This window comes from Pseudorasbora parva, chromosome 6 (assembly GCF_024679245.1).
Source record: "Pseudorasbora parva isolate DD20220531a chromosome 6, ASM2467924v1, whole genome shotgun sequence".
NCBI classification, from domain to species: Eukaryota; Metazoa; Chordata; class Actinopteri; order Cypriniformes; family Gobionidae; genus Pseudorasbora; species Pseudorasbora parva.
Genome location: NC_090177.1, coordinates 18709786 through 18734794, shown reverse-complemented (window position 1 = coordinate 18734794; position 25009 = coordinate 18709786). Strand labels below are relative to the sequence as shown.

At 38.8% G+C, this 25009-nt stretch overlaps 1 protein-coding gene across 2 annotated transcripts in view; it reads right to left on the bottom strand.

Annotated features, from left to right (window-relative positions):
• The window catches only part of casz1 (castor zinc finger 1), a 94820-nt gene extending 70899 nt beyond the window's left edge, over positions 1 to 23921 (bottom strand). The window contains exon 1 of one of the 2 annotated variants that reach the window (XM_067445952.1): positions 23864 to 23921. In XM_067445952.1, the coding sequence (XP_067302053.1) occupies positions 23864 to 23906 (43 nt within the window). In that variant the 5' untranslated portion in view covers positions 23907 to 23921. Of the gene's footprint in view, positions 1 to 13482; positions 13849 to 23863 lie in introns of those variants that run through there. The other variant, XM_067445951.1, reaches the window with a different exon arrangement.
• Positions 23922 to 25009: the final 1088 nt, after the last annotated feature.

Below are 25009 nucleotides of genomic sequence, written 5' to 3'. Positions count from 1 at the left end.
AGAGATGCTTAACCCCCCAAAAAATTCAGTTCTATCATCGCTGTGATTAACGTCGCTCTATTTCGGTCTTCTGTGAAGACAGAATATTTCTGAAAATGTTAAACATAATGAAAGTCAATAGGGACCAGTGTTGTTTTGGACCCCATTGACCTTTATAGTATAAGCAAACACCTTCAAAAAAATGTCTTTTTTTGTGTTCCACAAAAGGAAGAATGTCAGGCACGTCTGAAACGATACCACTAAGAACTGGAAATATACCTAATCAGTCGTTTGTTTTCTGAGAGCCTGGCTAGATCTGTGGCCCTTCTAGAAGACACAACTACACCACTCTGCTCGGGCATGCGCACTCCATGGCCTCAGTTGCCACAAACATTCATTTATGCTTTATTGGAAACAAGGGGGAAAAAATATCCTCCCCTTCAAAAAAAAGACCCAGCTGCTCCACTACATCTCACCTCTGGGAGCCAACTGCCCATGTGCACTCAGCTCACCAGCTTTTTCTATCCCAGAAGACAACTGGTTTGAAGGCCCTTGCTTTAAATCCGAGGCATTCACCCTATGACTGAGTGCCCTTTGCAACATTAGTCAGAAAACAAGGCACAAGAGCCACACCTGTTGTGCCAAACAACTGCTCTCTGAAAGGCTACACAAATACGTAACAAATTATACCAACAGAAAAGGAGGGGGTTGAAAAATATCTGTAGCCGTGTGCCAAATGCTGAACGGGAGGAGGTGGCTTCAAGGTTTCTCTCTGAAATGAGCGCACGGACACAAGCCTGTTAACAGACATCGATTCCATCGGGTCTCGGACTCAGAAATGTCATTTGTAGTCATCTTTTATCACAACTGTGTTCAATAACAGGCCTGCGTTATTAACAGCAGCACATAACCGTCGTGGATGACTGTGTCCATTCGCGTCCCTTCATTTTGCACTCGTTCTTGCATGATAATAACACGACTGGTGATGTGAATGATATCATTTTGTGCTGCAATCTCAAATTATTTCACGTTCAGTCAACCCAAAATCCCTCACAAAAAAGAACAACAATGAATTATTTAGTTTTAGAATATGATTACGTTGTAAATAGTTGAAGTTAAAAATTCAATTATTATTATTATTTAGAGGGCCTTTTAAAAGAAAATACTACTTCAGTCTTGCTACTTAAAATGTCACTTAATTTAATGCGCTGCTTGCAGTTTCTTTGTAATTATTTGTGAAAGAAAATGTGAAAGATGGGACTGCGGAGGGAAGATTGCGTCTACACCAATTCTAGATTTTTAAGAAAATTGCTAGGCTTTGTCCCCTGCAGTTTCTGGTCAAAAATAAGTTATTTCGTGATATCTAAACAATTTTACATTTTATACATTCTTTACATAATTTCTTGCCTTCCTTGGGAATCAAACTCATGACTTTGGTGTTGCAAGCTTTACAGGACAAAAACCGATATAGCAGAAAAACGTACAGCATTGTTTAGCAAAGACTAGAGAGAATAGACCCTCACCCGTCAACACAAAATGCTCAAATCGCTCTCGACACAGTCCCGTCACAGTGCCGAGACAAGGGACTGAGCTACTCTTCTCCTCCTTTGATTTGATACATGCTGACTGTTACACTAATGGCATTAATAAGGACAAAATTACTATTTTGAAACACTGACTTTTCATCTTCCTAATCTGTTTGGCCATGTCCCTGCCCCCAGCCCTCCATTACGGGACCTGCGGATGGGTAGCCTTCCCATTGCTCGGTATGCCATGCAAATTGATTGCAACATTTTGAGAGGCCAAGAAGACTATGATCATTGAAATTTGACCCTCAGCTATTTTTAAGTGTTTGATTGAGATAGCAACTCATCCAGTTCAGCCCAGATTGGCCAGATAAGATTTCTCTTACTCTGGATATTATTGCAACCGTGCACTTGGCATGCAAAATAAGGTATTGCAACAGAAAATATGCACACATTTAGAACACAAATAAAGATGGAATGGAATGGATAGTTAGTAAATATATATATATATATATATATATATATATATATATATATATATATATATATATATATATATATATATATATATATATATATATATATATATATATATATATATGTATTGTAATGTGCAAGGGGAGGGCTGGTCGTGCTCCACTAAGCTTTGAGCTCTAACATTGAGAGAAATGACACAGTGTGATCAAGGACATGAATTGCTCATTGATTTTTAGCGCCAGCTTAACTATCCATTCCAATTGATTTTAGCCCGGCCGGGTTATGCGAGTTATGGCACTTTTAATGCATCTTCTGTATGGCAGCTCACCACTGACAGAGAACAAATTCCGAAGCTCGCGGAGGGAGAAAAAAATGTTGATATGTAAAACAACTTGCCAAAACATGCGAGTTGTTTTCTCTTCTTCTATCTTTTCTCTCGCTTCAGCCCTTTCTCGCCCAGTTCCTGGTTGGGAAATATGCACATCATAAAAAGTGTACTTCAGTCTCTAATTATTGGAATATGTCAGTATTTTCACCTCAGAAAACCTTTGCTGATTACAAAATACAGGCAAAGCGATATATAAGTCTGCTGAAATGTTAATTACAGCACATAGTTGCTCTTTGTGAGCCAGTGAGAAAGCGCAGAATATTCTAGGTGCACAGGAACCAAATAAAACCTTTACTGCCTCATGCACACCACATACAGTATACATTTCAGGCTGAGAATATACAGAGCCTGCTTACCAGAAGTGAATCAAGTTTCCACCAAACACACACATGTGGCCAAAACTTACATAAAAAAGCAAAATATTCTTCATGTAATTTTTTTTTCTCCTTTTGTGCTAATTTACTATGAACCCAGCAAAAATCAATCTATTATTCTTAGCCAAAATCATGAAATAAATTCAATTTAGTGGATCATTCTTATTGTCTCTCTTGTCTATTAGTGCTATTATATCATTTGCATCAATTATTAATTAAGCCTGGGTTTAGTGAAATAAGAGATAATGTGAGACATGCGATCCAATAGATGGGCTAAATGTCATCTGTCACAGAGAAACACGTTAAAATAGAGGCTCACTTTCCTGTGGAGGCTCGGCTTTCACCCTAGGGAGGGGAGATTTCTTTTACTTCTGCAAAATACTGCTTTCAAATATCATAAAGTCTATTACCGCACACTCATTTCAGCCCTATCGGTTCAAGAACCTATTTAGTTTGAAGGACGTTTCGTTCTGTTTTCAAATAGATTCAGATTGCAGGCCGAACTGAAACCCTAAATTTCAGAACTAACATGTTCCCTTCTCTCACCCCACCTGAGACATCAAATCTTTTCAATTCCCATACTAAGCCAGTGGCCTCATGAGACAGATTTAATGCAGATTTCAGCACAAATGGGACGTGGCCAGAGCCTTTCGAGCAAGATAAGTGAAAGTAGCCACCAGCGCTGCGTCTATAAGAGTGTCAGAGTGTGTGGGTCAGCATGAAAGAGAGGCTCCCTGTTAAAGCTGCGAGAGCTTTCAGCCATACGCTTGTTTCTCTCAGCCTCATTCATGCTGCGGCCAACGAGAGCAAACTGCGCATTGATTCATTTCAACAGGACGACAGGATGTATGTGGGAACATGCTTTAAATGATGTCTGTAAATACAGAAGTTAGATAAAACTGACAAAACCTCTATTCGGAAATACCGGGGGACATCCTCAATAGGAAAATATATGAAAAAAAATCAGCCCCACTTTATATTAGGTGGCCTTAAGTACTATGTACTTACCTAAAAAAGTAAGAACAATGTACTTATTGTGTTCAAATTGTATTGCAAAGCCCTTTTGCTGATATTGAGGTGGATACGGGTAGAGTTAGGGACAGCTGTGGTGGTATGGGTAAGTTTAAGGGTAGGGTTAGGTGTAAGGGAAGTGCCAACTGTAATTATAAAATGTAACTACAGCAATTAATTACAGACGTAATTACATGCAGGTATTTTTAAAATGTAAGTACAATGTAAAAGCATGTATGTACACAATAAGAGCATTGTATCAAATTATTAATTAAAATGTTAGTATATAGTAGTTAAGGCCACCTATTATAAAGTGGGTCCAAAAAATTTAATTAAAAAAACATAAATAGAAATAATATAATATAAAAATGATAATAATAAAACTATCTGAACTGATGATTATGAATATACACACACACACACACACACACACATTTGTTTTTGTGACATATGGGGACATTCCATAGGCGTAATGGTTTTTATACTGTACAAACCGTATTTTCTATCCCCTTTCACCGCCCCTGCCCCTAAACCTGCCCATCACAGGAAACATTCTGCATTTTGACTTTCTCAAAAAACTAATCCTGTATGATTTATAAGCATATTGAAAAGTGAGGACATAGCCAATGTCCTCATAAGTCATCCTCTCCTTGTAATACCAGTGTCATACCCATGTCATTATACACATTTGTGTCCTCATATGTCACAAAAACATGCCCACACACACACACACACACACGCCCAAACACAACTACGGCCCTTCTTCCGCTCTGTTCTTTAGCAGGCACACACACCTTTTCTGAAAACGCAAAGAACAAAAAAAAACATTAAAAAAAAAAAAAAAACTGAACATGAACACCCTCCAGCATTATTGATGATGTGATAATTCTGTGATAAAAAGCGACTTTGCACTTGTGCTTTGCATGACAGCATAATTAAAATATTTTTCACTTTTCCTGTTGATTCACTCTATTTGTGCACAGCAATGATAAAGCTAGCACAAACCGTCTGCCAGTTACAACAGCAATGAGACACGTCATGGAAAACTTTATGATCTCATGTTCCTGTTAATCACGGTTTGAAAAAAGCGAAGTCCTTCACTCGTATTTACCTAAACCAGCTCACTTTGTGTAGCATTATTTTATGGGTTTGTTGTTCTAGCGAGAGGTATTATAACTTTGCATTCTTTCCCAAGGTCAGCTGGTGGCGTGACACACACAATATTTGCTTATGGGGCTTTTCAGGTCAGTTCTATTATATTTACATCAAATAATTTTTGATAAGGGATGTAAAAGACCTATAAAACTGTACCATAAATGGGAGAGGTGTAGTTGAGAAAAAAAGTACAAAAGATCAACAGGTTTTTTTTTCTTTCATATTTGACACGTTGACATTTTTCTACTGAACCTTGCCGATCAATGCATCTAAACTAGGCCAACAAAGTGGGCACCGGCTCTTGTTTCTGCCCAAAGTACCTGTCTCTTATCTCTACAGCTCTATAATCACTTAACAAAGACTTGGGCATTTGCACAAATTAAAACATCAATAATGCACGAGTGCTTTTCAGTTTCTGCCACACACACCCCAGTGCTGGGGCAGCAGCACTCTCTCAAAATGTGCCATAATTTCGCCCCGAAAGACCTCAAATCCAGGACCAACCCACACCCCCTTGACTCAGGAGGGGGACATAAATGCAATAGATGATTGGGGGAGGGCTTTTTTTTTAAGGATGAGGGAAAGTGGCGCTTCAGTGTAAACAGCCAACACCCTTGAGTGGAGTACTTCCATAAACAACATCACCACGGCATGGCCACCGTTTGTCATTAGCGGTCTCGATGTGAACACAGACACAGCTTTAATTCGGGCCTGGTACTCTGCCCTATCTTTACATATCTAAATCGGCAAAGGCAAGTCTCTTATTTACAGGGATGAGAGCAACCAAACCATCACAGTGAGATGAAATATTGCATGTTAAATATGCATAAAAGGGGTCAAAACAAGTCCACTATGGGAGAAAAGGAAGAGAGGAAGGGTGGAGGAGAAAACATTAAAACTTGAAGGGTCCGAAGACGGAGTCAGGAGGTGTTCCGTACGAGACGGTCCGTTAGGACATGAATCTTGTTCGCCGTCTCCACATATTATCCACATACCACCCGGCATGTATAGTCTATACCTTAAATAGGAGATAACCATTCAAATACTGCAGGATTTGTAATGTGTGCACTTGAGCCAAATGCACGTTTATGGACATTAAACACATTGGCAAATTCCTTCTAGGGGCAAAAAGATGTCAAAGACAGACTAACTCATAGAGATTCACACACGGGCTTTTAAGCTGAGGTATTACAATTAAGTTGCTTTATTTTTCCCAACTATAATATTTTCATCTTTTTTTTCTAAACAGATTATTTCATGTTCAGAGCTAGTTTATCATTATTCCATAGTTTTTTTCCCTCTCTCTCTCCTCCCGTTACCCTTGCAAACAATCCCCTTGTTAGCAAACTGTTAAGACAGGCGCTTGGTACACAAATTGCGCTCGACCAAGCGAATTTGTTTTGCAAGGATGACCTGTTTAATCATCTCATTTTCTTTTGCGGACGTTTATTCATCTGGTTTCCACGGTTACGGAGAACATTAAGGGGCTACAGTAATAAGGCTGGAGAGTCAAACAGGTAATAAAAAAATTAACGCCATTTTCCAGCAGCCGAGGACGGTCTCTGAAATGAATCAGGGGAGAGGGGAGCGCACACGCAGGTGAAAAGGGGCCTCCAATATTTCCAAACAATTAAGGGCCGGGCGGGTTATTTCACTCTGTAGAGAAGCTCAGATGGGCGTCCAATGGACACGACACCTTCAGAACAATCAGCGCTCTGCTGTTTTAAAGTCATAATGTTCTCTTATCAAGACAATCAAAACCATCTGAATTATGATTATTAAAATTTCTCTATGATAAGATTACTGTTAGTTTCAGAAATACAGTTTATGGAGTTAATCAGTTCATGTTGTAAATCTATAGATAAATTTAAATAAATACACATACACACACTCACACACATGTATTAAATATAATTTTAAAGTCTTTCAAATCACTACAGAAGGTAATGTCTCTCTCTCTCCCGCTCTCTCTTTCTCTCTCTCTCTATCGACTTTGACAAATGTTGCCCCTTTGTACCAACCAACGAGTCTGACTATAAGCCAAATATAGAAAATTCCGGCACAATAGACAGGACAGGTGTTGGAACCCCTCTGAAAGGGTCTGAGCTCTGTAAGTGAGACTAACAAAATCCAAATATGGTATTCAAGGATAGCAGAGTACAGGCAAAATAAACAAGCCATTAGCATTTTCTATCTCTCCCCTACCTAGCCTTATGCTTTCAGACAATCCGTACATACCAGGGATCTACACCACAGATTGCATAATATAAGGTATAAAGAAGGGAAAAAAAGTTGCAAAAAATCTGGGCAGACTTGAACAGGTATTTTCATTCTATTTCTGCTGGTTGTGCAAGCTGTAACATGGCATTTTGTCATGGTTTGTGCAGTGCTGGAAAATATCTAAATCATGCTGGAACACTATTTAATGAAGGCTGCCTTCAACAACCCAACATGCCCTTTCATTCACAGTGTTTATGAATAGATTCATATGACATAAAATTGCACAAATAATAGCACACAAGCTTGGTGTCAGGTGACTTGTTTGCCACATAGCTTGTAGTGCAGAGTTTGACTCATTTTGTAAGTTGGTTGTTCCAAAAATATACATTGGCTGCAAAAATAGTTTGGACACTTTTTGACACCTAAAATTTGTCAATGTGAACGCATTCGGATAACAACATATCAAACCAAGTGGGAAAACGTTTTTGCAATTAGTATTAACAAATATAGTGTCATGGTGATTTTTATTCAATGTATGCTCCCACAGGTTTCACAGCAAAGTAACTACAAGTGTAGATCATCAATTTTAACTTCACATCAACTTTCTCAACCATGAACAATATATAAACATTATTTTAAACTTTTTCATTTAGTTTGAACAGAGTCCATGAATAGTCAACAATTTCAGTGCTTTGATTTTATATATATATATATATATATATATATATATATATATATATATATATATATATATATATATATATATATATATATATATATATATATATATGTATATATATATGTATATGTATATGTATGTATATATATAATTTTTTATTATAATTTTATTATTATTACTTTCATGCACAAGATTCATGGTTTGATGTTTTGTTGTCTAAGGTAAAGACAGTCCGTCAGACAATTTGAAGTGTGTATAAAATGTCCAAAATACTGTTTGGGAGTGGGACATCCATATATAAATAAAATAAAATCATTATATGAATATAAAACCTTTTATGACATTAAAATAATACCACTCCAAGTTTATAAATTAATGTTAAGTGGTCTCTTAATCCCCCCCCACCCCCACTCTCTCTCTCTCTCTCTCTCTCTCTCTCTCTCTCTCTCATATATTACATTTTATAACATTTATTTTTTTTCCTCAATGCACAAGATTTGGTTTAATGTTTTGTTGTGTAAGCCAAAGATAGTCAGTCAGACAATTTGAGGTGTATAAAATGTCCAAATACTGTTTGGGAGTGAGACCACTGTAAATAAAATAAAAAATAATAAAATATTTATATGAATATACAACTTTTTTAAGACACAAAAAATAAGCAAAACATCTAAATAAAAGAAACAATACATACAATAAAAATGAAAGCAAAGATTGTTGAAGGAATTTAAGGATGGCCAAATCCACACCTGTTATCCAGTGTGGAAAAGCAAGAAGCCGGTTTCTCGTTCAGATTAAGGCTACGAACACCTTAGCCTCCCTCTTTGGTCTGAACAAAAGTCTGGGGCCAGAGCAGAACAGCCTTGAGACACAAAACCCTTCTTGTAAAGACAGAAACCCCAAAAGAGGACACACAGAAGAGTCTGAAAAAGCTCTAAGCTCTAGCCATGAGACTGCCAACTGCTCTGTTAACAGCCTCTTAACAGGTGTTGGTCCAAGAACCATGTAATCCTATCAAGTTACGGAGTTAAAAAAAAAAAATCAGTCAAACAGCAAACTCCTGAGCCCCCTTTTGCTCTCTCTTGTTCTCTCTCTCTGCTCGGTTTAGTGTGTAGGCTGTGACAGAACGCAACAGCTGGGCTTCAGATTTATCATGTACAGACTGTAATTATTGCTGCTGCTGCCTGCTACTGACCCAAGTGAATAGAATGTCACAGGCAAAAGCACACACAACCAGAGGATTCACGGCAGGGGAGGTTTCGAACGCAAGCACCCCTGTTTGCAGTCAATTACCAGAGAGGACAGGATATCAGCTCTGTGGCTCTCTAATGCAAACAATCTCTGAGGAAAAAAGGCAACAGCGAAGACGTTCATTTCCCTTGCTTATCGTTGGGAGAATAAAAATATAGGAGGATTGTCTTTCGGGGGGGCAAATAAGTGAATGTTTTCCTGACTGATTAGACGAGGGGGAACGTACTAATTTCACATGATAAACTTCAAGAGATTAATGTTACATGCACACGGCGTAGAGATTTCACATAAGACCACCGGAAAAGCAACGCTCTAATCTTATCGTCTGCCCCACCCTATGTGACCTCTCTGTTTGGGTCTGAGATAAAGAGCTAAAGACTGCTAGCGCACGGACAAACCATCCATCAGCTCGGGCCAATCGCTCCCTTAACTGCAATCCAGCCGATGTTCTCCGCTCCTGCCAGACTAAAGGAACTCGTCAGAGTGGCTGAAGCCTGTAGAGTGCACTCAGCCGTCAAAGAGCGGCTCGCGGTAGCCTCGCTAACAACCCTGCCTGAAACCTGCCTACAGGGTTGTTCACACCTTAAAGACCCCTGCCACATTTAAAAGGATTAGTCGCCACATTTTGTACCGGCTTAATCTTCCTTTCAGACGGCATAATAAGGGAGCGCCGATAAGCGGAGCATGCAAATTTCATTCGAGGCCATTGGAGCTCAAGCTTTCAGACAAACAGACTAAAGTCTTCCACACTGTGCTAATTGCTTCTTCATATTCTTCTTTTCCCCTCTTATATGCCGTATCAGCTGCCGCAGATTATTTGTCTCCCCCACTTTGCATGAAATTAGAATTTCATGTGGAAGATCATAAACGTGAAATGAAGCCATTCTGCGAGGCCCAGCACACAGAGGAGGAAGATCTTTCCACAACTTTTGTAACCACCAGATGTGGTAAAACACGAAAACTCGACGTTTTGTCTGCAGACGGGGAGAAAACGGATAATGAAATTCTCAATCGTGTGGCACATTTATTGCAAAAGGTGAGGTAGATGGCAAGAGATACAGCAGGAGTACTACAAGAGGCTTTTTTGCGAGATGCAAAACTTTAACCACAAGACCTGTGAGCCGCCAATACCTTTTAAAGTAGTACCTCCCCCAACCCCACCCCCCATTGTACAGTTCACTTTTGTTTTACTGAAAATGACTCACCTGAACTCTATGTTTATAACTGGATTTGCTTACAGCCAGGGAAATTACGTTCTGGGAAATTATATCATTACTCAAATAATATTCCAGCTTATTCACAAAGACATAATACTGTGATATTTTTTTTTTTTTTTATAATATGGAAAACTGTATTTTTCTTATTTAAATAACTTACTATAATAACATACTTTACTAATAATTGATATTCATTATGAATGTATATTTTATATATGACATATAAAATATGTATATATATATATATATATATATATATATATATATATATATATATATATATATATATATATATATATATATATATATATATATATGTGTGTATATAATTATACAACAAAAACAGCATATTTTAAGAATAAAATAAAAAAACAACGATGGATATTTGTGATCAATTTATTATTCCACAACTTTTCTAGCACAGTATCAATTAGACCATTACTGTGTATTAGTGACAGGAAGGTTTTGAAGTTTTAATTAGGGTCTGGTGTCTGCATGAATGCACAGGAGGAGAGGAGAAGAGAAACCTCATAAGCATTACGTTCACATGCTTTGAGATTGATCCGTTCCTGTATTAGCCTCCGTTATCGTTTGCCCGACTGTGAGCTGGGGGACTGTCGGGGTGTTAGGATGACAAAGTTCCTTTTGATGGCGGGGGGCCGGTGACTGATCGGGAAACTCAAGCTAGACTCAGTCGCCCTCTCTCTCTGTCTTTGCTAGGCTTTCTAATTCGGTTTACAAGACATACATGTTTGAAATGAAACAAATAAATGTAAGTGCGTCTACTATAGAATTCAAATCTTAATTATATTTATATAACAAAATATTAATTTCAATTTTTGTAATTAACTTGATACAAAAAATACTGTATGAGATATATGAACACAACATTTAAATAAATACAGCTACATGTAAATAATTACATTAAAAACATTTTAAGCCATATTTTAATAATGATAAAAAGTCAGTTTCAAATGACTTACAAAACGCATTTTAGATGTCCTTCTTAAAGGGGCTCACCTTTCTTCTACGTGATCTGTGCGTGTCATCAATTATAGATTAGAATTTAAAGAATATGCATGAGTTGACATGGCAACACTGATCACCCCTTCACTAAAGAGCGCTCTTGCCTCTCTCAGCGGTCGGGTGTGCCGAGGGTCCCTCAGGAAAAATAAGCATAAAAGGGGTTAAATGTGATGCCTAGCATCCTCTCCCCCTTTAATGTACCCCCCTTCCAAATGTACTTCAAAACTCTGTTAATCTGCGGCACACAACATTCCCATTAGCATAGCCCAGCCCCCTCATAAAAATTCCAGCTAGTTTAATTAAAAAATGTAAATTTACTGTCATCCGAAGAGCTGCAGAATTAGGACAGCAACAGCCTTTTTTATTGCTTAAGACATCAAATTGATTCGGTTGTTGCTAAATTGTGATAAAGGTTATTGAGGGCTGCAGACCTTGGGTTGATTTTTCCTCCTCATTTGATCCTATTTTGCAGATGAGTGGTAAAGGTGCTCAAAGTGGACAGAGGCTAAAACTGCTTTCACTCGCACAGAAGGAGAAAAAAAACCTACTGGAGTAATAAAATAATTGCAGTCATCTAAAGTGAGAGCACCCAGCAAAAATGAAAATAATTTTAAAATCTCGGGTGTGTCTCATTTAGAATAAGAATAAAACAGAAAGCAAAATATGATTCTGTTTCTGAAAAGTGAAAAGTTTCTGATAAATATGACATCATAAATCTGAAGACACTTCTGAAAGTTCAAAGGATGCTCTTTAAAAGAAGCCACGACGACATTTATTTTCACGTAATTTCATTTTATCTTTCAACATTTATCTTTTAGAACAAACATTGTTCATTAGTGTCAAAAAAAAATCTTTCTTGCCTGAAGGCAACAAGACATGAAGATATCACATCAAAACTCGGTAGAATTATCGACTGAATTTTGCAGCTATGACAAAACCTACTTTTTTTTTTTTTTCAAATTCACTGATGTATGTGTGTATTTATTTTCCCTGCTAAAAAGACGAATAGAGCGTGGTTATTGACTAGTTAGCCACCCAGTCCTGTTTCAAAACCAAAAAAAGTGACATATTAGATTTTGGACAAGTAAAAAAATATATAATATTAATAATTACGTGATAAAATATCTATTTAAAAAACAAAACACTGCAGATGCACACCACAATATATAATCAAACACGTGTCAAAGTGACATCTAAAAAAAAAATCTAAACAGCATGAAGTAAAACACATCGAAAGCCGTGTGTGAATAAACACTATAATTCTGGACTAAATTAAAGCTATTTAAAATATATATACAACTAATACAATTAATTTCCAGGAACTCTATTTAAGACTAAACTGAAATAGATATTCAACAAACTCAAAACACGCAAGACAAACTAACTATGCTAGAAAAGTATTTTTAATTTAGGAACATTGCAATTTCTGATTTTATAATAATATCCAAAGCTCCTAAAGGCAGATTATTTGGTGAGGAAATTAGGAAACAGGATGGGACAGTATGATATCAATATCAATTTCCTAATATCCCTAAACGGAGGAACGAGGAAAAAGGAGAGGGATAGCATTTGTTCTGTGTGCCCTTACATGTGTCAAAACAATGTTACTACAGCATTTTGTTTATTTAGTCCCCTTGGCAACAAACCCCTAGGCCATGCCAGTCACTTCACTAATATTATTACATGCCTATGTACGTTTATGCCACATCGGTGCGTCCATAAAGTTATATCGACATCAACAACAAAAAAATCCCCTGCACTCAGACAAACAGGAACGCTTTAATAAACACAGATATATGAGTTTCAAACATCGCTGAACGCCTGTAGGTAAGAGTGATATGCTGTGTCTAAATAACAGAGCAAATAAACTTGACCACTTCCAGGTTTAAAATGAAAGTAGTCTACTTAAATCCTTCCCCTCCTGGGAAGCATGAGTAAAGTGAGAAAAGAAAACACAGGACTCAGGGACAGAGTGATCGTATTAAACACTGCCATCTTCTCTGGGCTTGTCACACAGTTATAAATAAAGGTACTGTAAACTCACAGCGACGATCCATGGCATTTAAAACAACTTCCCTGTTCGAGCATATTTCACATTGAAACACTCACCTATGGACACACACACACTCACACACGCACACAACACACTCACACACAGAGGTTAGAGAAGAGGGTCACTTACCATATTCAGGGTAGTCGAAGTTAAATCCTGTCAAGCATGTAACTTTCATAATATTACTGAACTCTGTTTGAAAATCATCAGATGTAAGCTGGTCTGTGAGAAAAGCAAAACTAAAAGAAGTTGACAATAAACGCCTTTTTTGCTCTCAATCATGTACTAAACTCCTTGACATGTAATCTGTCAATAGTTTGTAGCAGTGATAATGCCGGCTGCCACGAGTGAGGTTGATTGGCAGCTTGGCTTGGCCCCTCCCTCCTGTGGTTTGACGGGGGGTAGGTGAGAGAATACAGAGCCGGCCCCTTCCTCGTCTGCTCCTCCTGCCTCTCTCTCTCTCTCTCTCTCTCTCTCTCTCTCTCTTTCTCTCTCTCTCTCTCGGTCTACGGTTCTGCTCCTGTACACACGCACACACACCAAGCAGTTGCCGATGTCTGAATAGGCAGATAGGAAATTACAGCAGTGGAGGAACCTGAGCACACTTTTTTCCTCCCCTTAGTGGGCTGGCCTTCCCATCTTTGGGCTCTTCTAGCCTTTCAAGTCTCTCGGGGAGGAGCCTTCCACGATTCCATGAAAATGAGGAGGGAGGGAAAACTCAAAGGCTCAGAGAAAATATCAAGCTCATTAGATATATCAGTCAGACGTTTTTGCATGTGATTCTGATGATAACAGCAAGCCCGTTTTAAAATGAACAAAGTGTTCAGTTTTTTTTTAAATCTTGCATTGTGGGGAAAGACCCTTGTTGATCTACTGTACATTTGACTATCAGAGTTAATTTTATGAGTGTTATTTACAGAAAACAGGAAGTTTGTAGAATAATGCAACAACAACAAAAAAATGATGTGTAAAATGTGGGTGGCTACATTAAAAGAAAAAAGGACATTTCATAAAATCATATTTTAAAGATGTCCCAATAAAATAAAAAAAATCAGTATTGAACAACGCTCTCACATGGCGAAGTAACCTTATCCTCTGAACAGTTGGTTGTATATTACGATGAAGGAGAAAAAAAACCTATGTGTCCCATCCCCCGTTCCCTTTTTCTCCCTCCCTTTTTCCCTCCTTCTCTTCTTCATTCATCTTTGCTTGCTCTCTATGTGCTTGTCCCCCTGATAAGGTATCAGTTTTCATTCTAATTTCAGGTGAAATGATAAACGGCAGCCGTTACCAGGTGACAATGAATACTTTATAAGACAAAGCCCTTATTTGCCTGGCAGTTTCTTCCGCTGTGGCATGCAAAAGCGCACCCGGACGGCATTTTTTTCAGCATATTTTCTATCTAAACACAGTCGACTTTGGAAATATTTCCATTTGTAACTTGAACCGCAAATGATATGAGTAAACACCAGGCAGGAAGCGCCAAGTTTTGGCCAAAACAAAATGAGCTTAATTTCTTGAAAGCGCAGAGAAATAGGGCCAATGAAAAGGGGAAATGCATATTCTGAGTACTGTCTCATAACTGTGAGAAATTAGTCAATCCCAAGTTCCTGTTTGCTAACTGCTACATCTCATTTGTGAGCATAAAACAGGTTTTGGTTGATTTAGTGATTACACGGATGAGTCATAAAGCAACAATGGCAAAATGTTCCCACCTTAAACTCATTAATCCAGAAGGGAAGAGCCAGTCAGTCATCAAATATCTTCAAGACGTTCCAGAGAAAACCCTAAACACGTAAAATATCAGCAGATGTGCCACACCTATCGGCCTCTGCCAACTTCACAAAAGTTTTGCAACAAAACAACATAATGCCACCTTTATGCACGGGACGTTATTGAATTAGAACAGGAACACGCGTCGAGCGCATTCAAAGCTCTGACTGACACCGCGACGAGTGCGCAGCGATAGAGCGGAGCGTTTTGTACGGTAGGCAACGGCCAGTGTTCGCAGATCCGTTTTCTTTTCGCTGCCGTTTCTGTTTCTCGGAGAGGATCTGAATGGCGTTTGATGTGGCCCATTATGATGGTATGCTCAGGGCATGGGGTGAGCGGGGAGGGGGGAGTGTGACATGGCAGGGCTGCATCCGTCAAAGGGACGCAGGGGCCAGACGTTTAGCTGCCCCTGACCGCGCACTCCAGGAGGGGCTGGTCTGATGGCCGCCCGCTCCAAGCGCCTCGCTCCGCCGGGACAAAAGCCAACGCCCAGTTGAAAGATGTGAATTGAGGGGCTTTTGTGCCTAGGACCCGGGGCCATGTGGAGTGAGAAAACTGACCTTTGCCGGGAGTTAGATTGTGTTTGAACCCTCTCGCCGTCTCAGCCAGTGGGACAGCACAGACCGAGTGGACGACTGAGATGTGGAGGGCGTCACAAAAAAGAAAACAAAATAAAAAAAGACAGAAAACGGAGAATCATCACCACTGCCATCATCATCATCATCATCATCTCTAGCCTTTCCCACAGAGGTTTAAAATAGAGCTTCTTTCCCCCCTCAAATCTCAATTGTGAAATTGACAGGAAATTGAATATGACAAATCTGGAGTCTAGTGCAGTGGCTTGAAAAGAAGGCCCGAGAAAGCATTTGCCCTTGCATTGTTCTAGCGAAGCCTGTGATGTTGGATATTATTCCCCCTCACGTCTATTTGGATAGCATTATATATTTATTTTTCTGAGGGTGAATGTGCTGCATACCAAAACGGGAGCGTATCTCCAAAAGAAGCGGTCAGAAGTTACTTATCATAAACTAATTGGCCGACTTATGAAAATATCTTTATTAAGTTAGCCTATCATCGTTTTGCAAACAAATGAAAATGTGCCCGGGAAAAAAAGGTTAAACATGTTCCTGTGATCTAAGGAGCAAAAACAGGTGCACGTCTATCTAGGCTGAAATGTCCAGTTCACTTAAAAAACATTACTTAAAAGTACAAACATTTGTCTTGACGCAGCTTTCATCCCCTGCCTCCCATCATTACATTTCAGTATCTCTCCCGGATGCAGACAGTCATAATGTAATCTTCCTAATTTCGGTCTCTCGCAATCTGGTTTTAAAAGGGAATGAGAGAAAGGGCCACATTTCTGAAGGCCCTGACCATAATCATTTTAGACAGATAGCTTCTCCCATCGCAGATGAGCAAATATTTGTAAACTAGCTATCTAATGGAAAATTATAGTGAAATTAGAGCGAAATTCACGACAGAGAAATCTGATTACCTCTAATTTTATTATGCCATCTTAGCCCACACAGCATATTTTTGTAGAGTTTTTTTTCCATAAATACCTATGCCAGGGGTCCCAGTAATCAAATAAAATTGAAATTCATCTCCCCATTAAATTCAATTAGATGCAATTTCAAAAGCCTATCAAAGATTTTAATTACTAAATTATAAAAGTCTCTAAAGCCAAATTGGGGAAGAAAAAAGTACATCCCTGCATTGGAGGGGGCAGGGACGCAAATATAAATAAATAAATGCGACTTGAAATAAAACCAGCAGAGGAAATTGTCGATCCAAAAAAGATACCCGGCAGAAAATAAAATTAACCGAGCAGAGGCCTTATTCAGCGGCTCTGTGTGGAAGAGTGACGTGCGGCCAGGACGAAGGACTCCTGGACCAGAGGAAATGAACTTAGCTGAGGTACGCTCTGCTTCTAAACGTCTGCCCTCCGAGTTATTACGCCATAATTGACTAATTGACACCTTAATTTCATTTATGGGCTCCTGCATTGAGGAGTCAACCTCTGGGTATGGAGGTGGTCCAGGAAGAGAGCAGCGAGCCAGTATCCTGTGTGCAGGTGGATCCGAGCCCTGTTCTCCCCCCTAGACGCCACGATCACGGGTACGATAATTAAATGGCAAAGAGAAACATATTGACTGAGCAAATGCTTGCGGAATACGCTAAAATCCTCCGTACCTGCTAACGATGACAGCTGTGGGGGTTCAGTCGTGCGTGTGCAACCAATATCCTTGCAACTTGCCTCATTGGGCATCAATTTGTTTCCTTGCGATAATTCTTTTTGCTGGAATACGTGATAAAGGCTGTTTTTCTAGGTGATGTGAAATGCGCCGTTTAAATTATGTTTACCCACCGAAAGCTCAGCATATCATAACACAAATTTATAAACAGTAAATTTGCGTCGAACTTACAGATGAATGGGTTTTAGCATGCTGTGCCCTAATGCGAAGGGCTTACTCTTTTAAAGAGACATCAAACGTTGCTGCTACCTTTCCACAAAAGTGCTCACAATGGGACGGTAGAGGGGTCTCGGGTCACCTACTAGGCCCGTTTCCCAGCCGCCCCCTACTCCACGCCAATGGGCGGCTAAAACAACAGCACAGCAGCCTGGGAGGACTACAAAGCTCTGTCTGAAAGGACACCTGCTGCCTTTATTCACTTAACGCTCTTTAACTGCTCCCTGTGTTTGTTTAAAAGCCATATCCTAAAAAGACAACCTTCAGGCACAGGATTGGGCGATGATGAATTAGATAAATATTGGCATTAATTGTTGCTAGACAAACATCTTGCCGTCTGAGAGAGAGAGAGAGAGAGAGAGAGAGAGAGAGAGAGAGAGAGAGAGAGAGAGAGAGAGAGAGAGAGAGAGAGAGAGAGAGAGAGAGAGAGAGAGAGAGGGGGTGTGGGGGAGTGCGGCTTCTGCAATTCTGCAAGACTCTGCCCTATGCCGAGTTGGGATCCGATAGAAGAGGCTCGGTAAATATTACTAAACTGAAACTTTAATCTGCTTTTTTCCACACTCAAGCTGGCTGGGTATTAAAGCTAATCTTTTTTGTGTGTCATATGGTGGGAGATATGGATGGAGCTAATTTTTAGAGACAAATCTGATATTTGTCAACTGGTTGAAAAAAACTGGGGATTTTCCACTAATCCTCCCACGGATGTGAAGGCGCGTTAACAGCAAAATGCAGATGGTGTGGAGATCTCAGCACCTAGTCCAGACCTGAGTTAGTCCTGAAATCACTAACTGCAACCTGTGCTAATACCCTAAGCACCGCCCTCGGATAGTTAGCAAAGCAGCTAGCACGTCCCTACGCTGCACTTTTCTTGCTGTTTATTCTCTATTCTTCCCCTGTTGTTTGCCTGACTACTTCCTCTGTAATTATAAAAAATTCAACAATGACCTAACTTTACAACTCTTTCTTTTTCTAATATGGAGATAAGATTTTTTTTTTAATTTAAAATGTAGCATAAATCTTTAAGGATGCCGAATACAAACCCACTGGGTAATTTCATTGTTTACCTTTCCAAATGAAGCTCTTTCCTTTCCTAAGCATACTTTACAGAAAAAAGAAAGTCATTTCAGAAGCAGACCGACATATTTTATAAAAGACTACAAAACAATACATTTTTCTAAAGAAGACGAGCAACATATTAAGCCCATTTGAGAAAAGAAAATCTGCCTTATCCAAAATTGTTTCAAATATATGGCAAATATATGATGTAAACAGCACAGCTTAAATAAAAAATAAAAATTCAAACTGTTCCTTCAAAACAAGAAAAACAAGAAAATAAATGTCCAATATTTAATCTTAAAATAAAATAATAAATAATATAAACAAAATAAAATGTAGTTGTTATATATTAGGGCTGGGCAAGTTAACGTGTTATTATCGCGTAAACGCATTAATTAATTAACGCAGACAATTATTTTATCGCGCATTAACGTAGTTATTTATTATTTATTGAAAGCCCTTTGCTCACTGCCTCTGAATACACATGAAGACAAACCATCGGTCACAGGAGAAAACAGTGCTGTCTGTAAGCCAAGGGCTTGACATTCTTTGTCTGGGACAAACAAAATATTAAAATAACCAGAATAAGCCAGAATGATTCAGATTTTTGTTGTTGTTGTTTTTATTATATTCAATGTAAACAGCGATTGATGAGTGTATCTCTGCCTCTGGTACGTTAACAAGTCGCGTTAAGGCTCGCGCTGCCTGTCTCTTTGTGAGAGACTTTCGTGGAGAAATCAAAACAAGTGAGCAGCAATATAAACTCACAGAAGAAACTTACTGGGGTAAAACTGAGCTTGTTGTAGTTGTTGATATTTATGATTTATGATATTGTTAATAACACCAGTCGACTTTGCAATCGTGAATTGTGTAGCATGAATGGTGTAGCCTAGTTCAATAAACAAGTAGCCTAATTAATATTAAGTTACTTAAATTTTAGATCCAAACAACCTTTTTTGTTCCATTTCACCCATAATTTCACGACGCAAATAGTTCCAAAAGAAAGCAACACTCAGCGCGGTGTTTTGTTACTGAATGATTCGCTGTTTTGAATGAATCATTTGAATGAACGACTCAATGGCTCACTTATGAAGACAATCACTTGCTGCCCCCTATTGGCGGTTATGTTTAAAAGTATGATTGCATGCTTTATTTAGAACATCAGTCTTATAACATTATTTATTGCAGCTGTATTTTTTGCAGTTTAAATTATTTAATTTGATTGGTAACAGCCTATATTGTCTTTACTATTATAAGTGAATTTATTAATCAAATGTAAGAATTTAACATAAAAGATGATGCATAAATTTAATAAGATTTTAAAAAATGGCCTTTATAAAATTAAATAATCCCTGGGGTGAATATCACAAATATGCAGATTTCGGTAGGCCTATGTTAAAGCTGACAGAACACTGATGAGAATATTACTACAAAATCAATATATGTAAACCACCAATTTAATTTAATTTGATTAAATTAATGTTTAAGTTGATATTTACAAGAAATATTGTTACTGTTACTAACTTTTAACTGTAGTTAAAAGCACCTTATTTGTTTAAAGTGTTTGCAAACCACATGTTATTGGACATTTGTTGATATAGCAGCACTTTTGTATTCATTACTAAATGTTGCGCATACTGCAATTAATCGTGATTAATCACAGAAAACCATGCGATTAATTGCGATTAAACATTTTAACCGTTGCCCAGCACTAGTATATATGTATTTATGCAACTACATTATATAATCTACACTCACCTAAAGGACTTTTAGGAACACCTGTTCAATTTCTCATTAATGCAATTATCTAATCAACCAATCACATCGGAGTTGCTTCAATGCATTTAGTGGTGTGGTCCTGGTCAAGACAATCTCCTGAACTCCAAACTGAATATCAGAATGGGAAAGAAAGGTGATTTAAGCAATTTTGAGCGTGGCATAGTTGTTGGTGCCAGACGGGCCAGTCCGAGTATTTCACAGTCTGCTCAGTTACTGGGATTTTCATGCACAACCATTTCTAGGGTTTACAAAGAATGGTGTGAAAAGGGAAAAACATCCAGTATGCTGCAGTGCTGGGGGCGAAAATGTCTTGTTGATGTTAGGTCAGAAGAGAATGGGCCGACTGATTCAAGATGATAGAAGAGCAACTTTGACTGAAATAACCACTCGTTACAACCGAGGTATGCAACAAAGCATTTGAGAAGCCACAACACGCACAACCTTGAGGCGGATGCCTACAACAGCAGAAGACCCCACCGTTACCACTCACCTCAACTACAAATAGGAAAAAGAGGCTACAATTTGCACAAGCTCACCAAAATTGGACAGTTGAAGACTGAAAAAATGTTGCCTGGTCTGATGAGTCTCGATTTCTGTTGAAACATTTAGATGGTAGAGTCAGAATTTGGTGTAAACAGAATGAGAACATGGATCCATCATGCCTTGTTACAACTGTGCAGGCTGGTGGTGGTGGTGGTGGTGTAATGGTGTGGGGGATGTTTTCTTGGCACACTTTAGGCTGAGTATTGTTTCTGAACATGTTCATCCCTTTATGACCACCATGTACCCATCTTCTGATGGCTACTTCCAGCAGGATAATGCACCATGTCACAAAGCTTGAATCATTTCAAATTGGTTTCTTGAACATGGATGAGTTCACTGTACTAAAATGGCCCCCACAGTCACCAGATCTCAACCCAATAGAGCATCTTTGGGATGTGGTGGAATGGGAGCTTTGTGCCCTGGATGTGCATCCCTCAAATCTCCATCAACTGCAAGATGCTATCCTATCTATATGGGCCAACATTTCTAAAGAATGCTTTCAGCACCTTGTTGAATCAATGCCACTTAGAATTAAGGCAGTTCTGAAGACGAAAGGGGGTCAAACACAGTATTTATATGCTGTTCCTAATAATCCTTTAGGTGAGTGTTTATATATGGATGGATGGATGGATGGATGGATGGCTGGATGGATGGATGGATGGATGGATGGATGGATGGATGGGTGGATGGGTGGATGGATGGGTGGATGGATGGATGGATCCAACACTCAATCCAGATATATTTTTAAAGAAATTAATACTTTTATTTAGTTATGATGCATTACATTAAAGAAAAGCGGATGGATGGCGGAATGGATGGTGTTGGTCTAACGATATACAGTGTGGCTATGTATTTATGCTTTAAACTTAAAAGGTTAAAGTGCAGTCCACTAAAAAGGTAGTTCAGTATCGACATCATTGAAGCACTAGAAAGAACAATCTACAAAGTGTTCAGGAGGAAATAAGCCTGTAAAACTTTATTTAAGGAACAGTGCCGACATGGCAGTTCACATAAAGAAAAGGCTTTTTAAGAAGTTAAACACTACCCTCCCTCAGATGAGAGGCCTCTTATGAGCAACCGTGTGACTGAGACTAAAAAGAAGAACAAAGGTTATCATCATCAGCCTGACAGACAGATCTGAGCTCAACAAAGGTATAAGGCAGGAAGCCTGTCACTCCACCAGGCGGACTATACTACAGTGCTACTTTTCCCCACTTACACAATGTTAATATTTTTTAAGTCAACCAAAAACAAGTAATCCAAGCCTTTCACTTTGACCACAAACATGCATTAACAATCTCTAACCTTCAATATTTGAAAGAAGACGTATGGACAGACACCAATGTTCTGCTAAACGTATTCATCTTCTTTTGTACACTTTGTCAGCATGTTAGCGTTTTATTTTAACAGTTTTATTTCATTGTATATTAGGTTAGCTTGTAATAGAATTACTTATTTGCTGCTTTAAAGAAACCCAACAAGTTGGATAAATGTAAATTTGAAAATAAAAGCGTGAGGTAGAGTTGATTCATGTAACACAAATGCTTGTTGAAAGTAGCAAGCACAGCTGACATCTATTGATCAGTCCTACTGTGAGTTAAGGAGCTGAAAAAGTTTATATTATAGGCACAGTGAAATTCAGCATTTTTTTAACCTTCAGAGATGCTTTGCATTTGTCTGTAAAATAAATAAATATATAAATGCAGACAAGAGGGGGGGAAAAAATCACTAAAGCTCTTTTGGTGTAATTGGCTGAACAGCAAGGGCAGCAGAAAATTTACAGGCAGACGACAGTGTGAAGGGGACTCGGTCACCGCATGAAAGCAAGCCCTCAGCACCGGCTGCTCTGCTCTAGCCTGGACTTTAGCCACTGGCTTGACACTGACATCATACAACTGTGGCCCACCTACACTAGACGGAAATCACTACAGACTACCAACATGCAGTACTGAATGGCTTTTAAAGGTACATTGCACCCCCCAAAAATAAAAATGTTACTGTTACTGACATTCCACATTACTTTCCTAAATGGGGCAAAGGTAACGTCCCCTACAGCAGTCCATCTTGGACTGATTTGTAAGGTGTGAACCTGCTCCATCTCTTCCATCTCAGATAGAGGTACCCAAATTTCGAATCAGGCGGACATGGATCTATTTCTCACCATTTTATTTTTTAACTATTTTAATTGCCCTTGTTTTTATTTAAATTCTTGCACATGGTATTCTTATTTCCTATGCATGTATCACCATTTTATTTGATTTCTAGATAAAGTATTTTGAATTGCCATTATGTATGAAATGTGCCATACAAATAAACTTGCCTTGTCAAGATCAAAAGTGATTTTTTTTGGAAGAAAATCCTGGGCGAATTTTGAAATTCAGAATATACTGCATGTATAAATAAATTAATGATTTTATTTAGCAATAATGCATTACATTAAACAAAAGTGACAGAAGAAGGCGTAATAATGCACCTTCCACATCACAGGAATAAATGACATTTTAAAATATATTCAAATCGAAAACAGTGATTTTAATGTTTCACATTATTACTGCTTCTATTGTATTTTTTCATGGAAAAAAACAATCAGCACTTTTAAAAAACAAAAACTCCTTTTGTATAATAAAAAGAAAAACTCAAACTGGTTTGGAACAACATGAGGGTAAGTAAATAATGACAGAATTTTCAGTTTGGTGTGGACTATCCCTAACATGACAAGTAGTAATGTGAAGGCAAAAATCCTAAACAGAAACCAAGCTGCCAAAGCAACAAAGCTGTCATGGGCGGCCCAAAATTGGCCTGACTTGTGACAGTGGTGCCTCTTTCAACACCAGCCTCCTTGAGAGGATAGAGAGGATAACACTCAAAACCTTGCGGCTTTATCTCACCCACTGATTTTCCATAAAATGCCAGGCCAGGGAACCAGGCCATGTGACCGCCATGTAGGTCAGGCAAACGGGGGTAGAGCGGTGGGTGGCGGTGGGGCTTGTGGAGGGAGGGAGTTTTCGATGGAACTGTTGAAAATAGCATGCAGTAAACAGATTAGATCAATAAGGATTGTTGCTATATCTGTCTTTGAATACTACCCAGAGAGAGAGGATAACAGAGAAAAAGAGAGATGGAGAGGAGGGGGGGAAAGACAGGCAGAGAGACGAACAGACCGTTTTGTTTAAACAAAGTTATAAGGTCATAAAATGTTTGGGTGGAGCTAATCAAACAACCTTCTGTATGTGGAATACGCCTGAATTTACCAAGTGTGAGAAATGTGCGTATACGTGTATACTCGGCTATGTTGTTAGTCTTGACCCGAGAGAACTTGAGACACAAGTGAAGAGTTTAAGCCCGCAATAGCTGACAGCTGGTTTGGGCAAAGCCAGGAAATATGACACTGTGTGTCAGTTGCTGAAAAAAATGTTGAAAATGGCAGCTCTCAGCTCAAACTGCAAATCTGAGGATGGGTCAGGAATATACAAGACTAACACGTTTGACAACGCGGTTAAAATATTCGAAAACCGAGGCGGTGCCGACCGCTTTGCGCAATTTATCAGACGATAATTGATATTAATGTAGAAGGGGCCTGTCAGCCAGCACAGGCTGGAGTAATGAATAGGTTCCTCTAATGTACTCAACTCCCAGACCCTTCAAAACTTCTCAATGTTTCTTTTTTTTTTGTCCCACAGCTCGTTCCTCTTTAAAAACCAGCACAAACGTGAGAGATTGTGTGCAATTTGACAGACCAACCCACAGAGAACACAATGAATAGTATGAGCAGTCGCTATGCTTTGGCTTGCTCGCTTACAGAAAAGGAAGCGGATCTATTGAATGAGCGATTGACACCCAGACTGGATTTTTCACTGTCAGAGTATAAAAATAACACTCATCGACTGGTTGACCTTGCTTGGTGAAATGGCAATATATTGAACATTTGTGTGAAACTACTGTGTGACGTTCATTAAACGGACATCAGCGACGGTGGACCCAGGAGTGAGATGAGTCACAGCGGGATGTTTTTGTCTTTTTAATTGACCTTGACC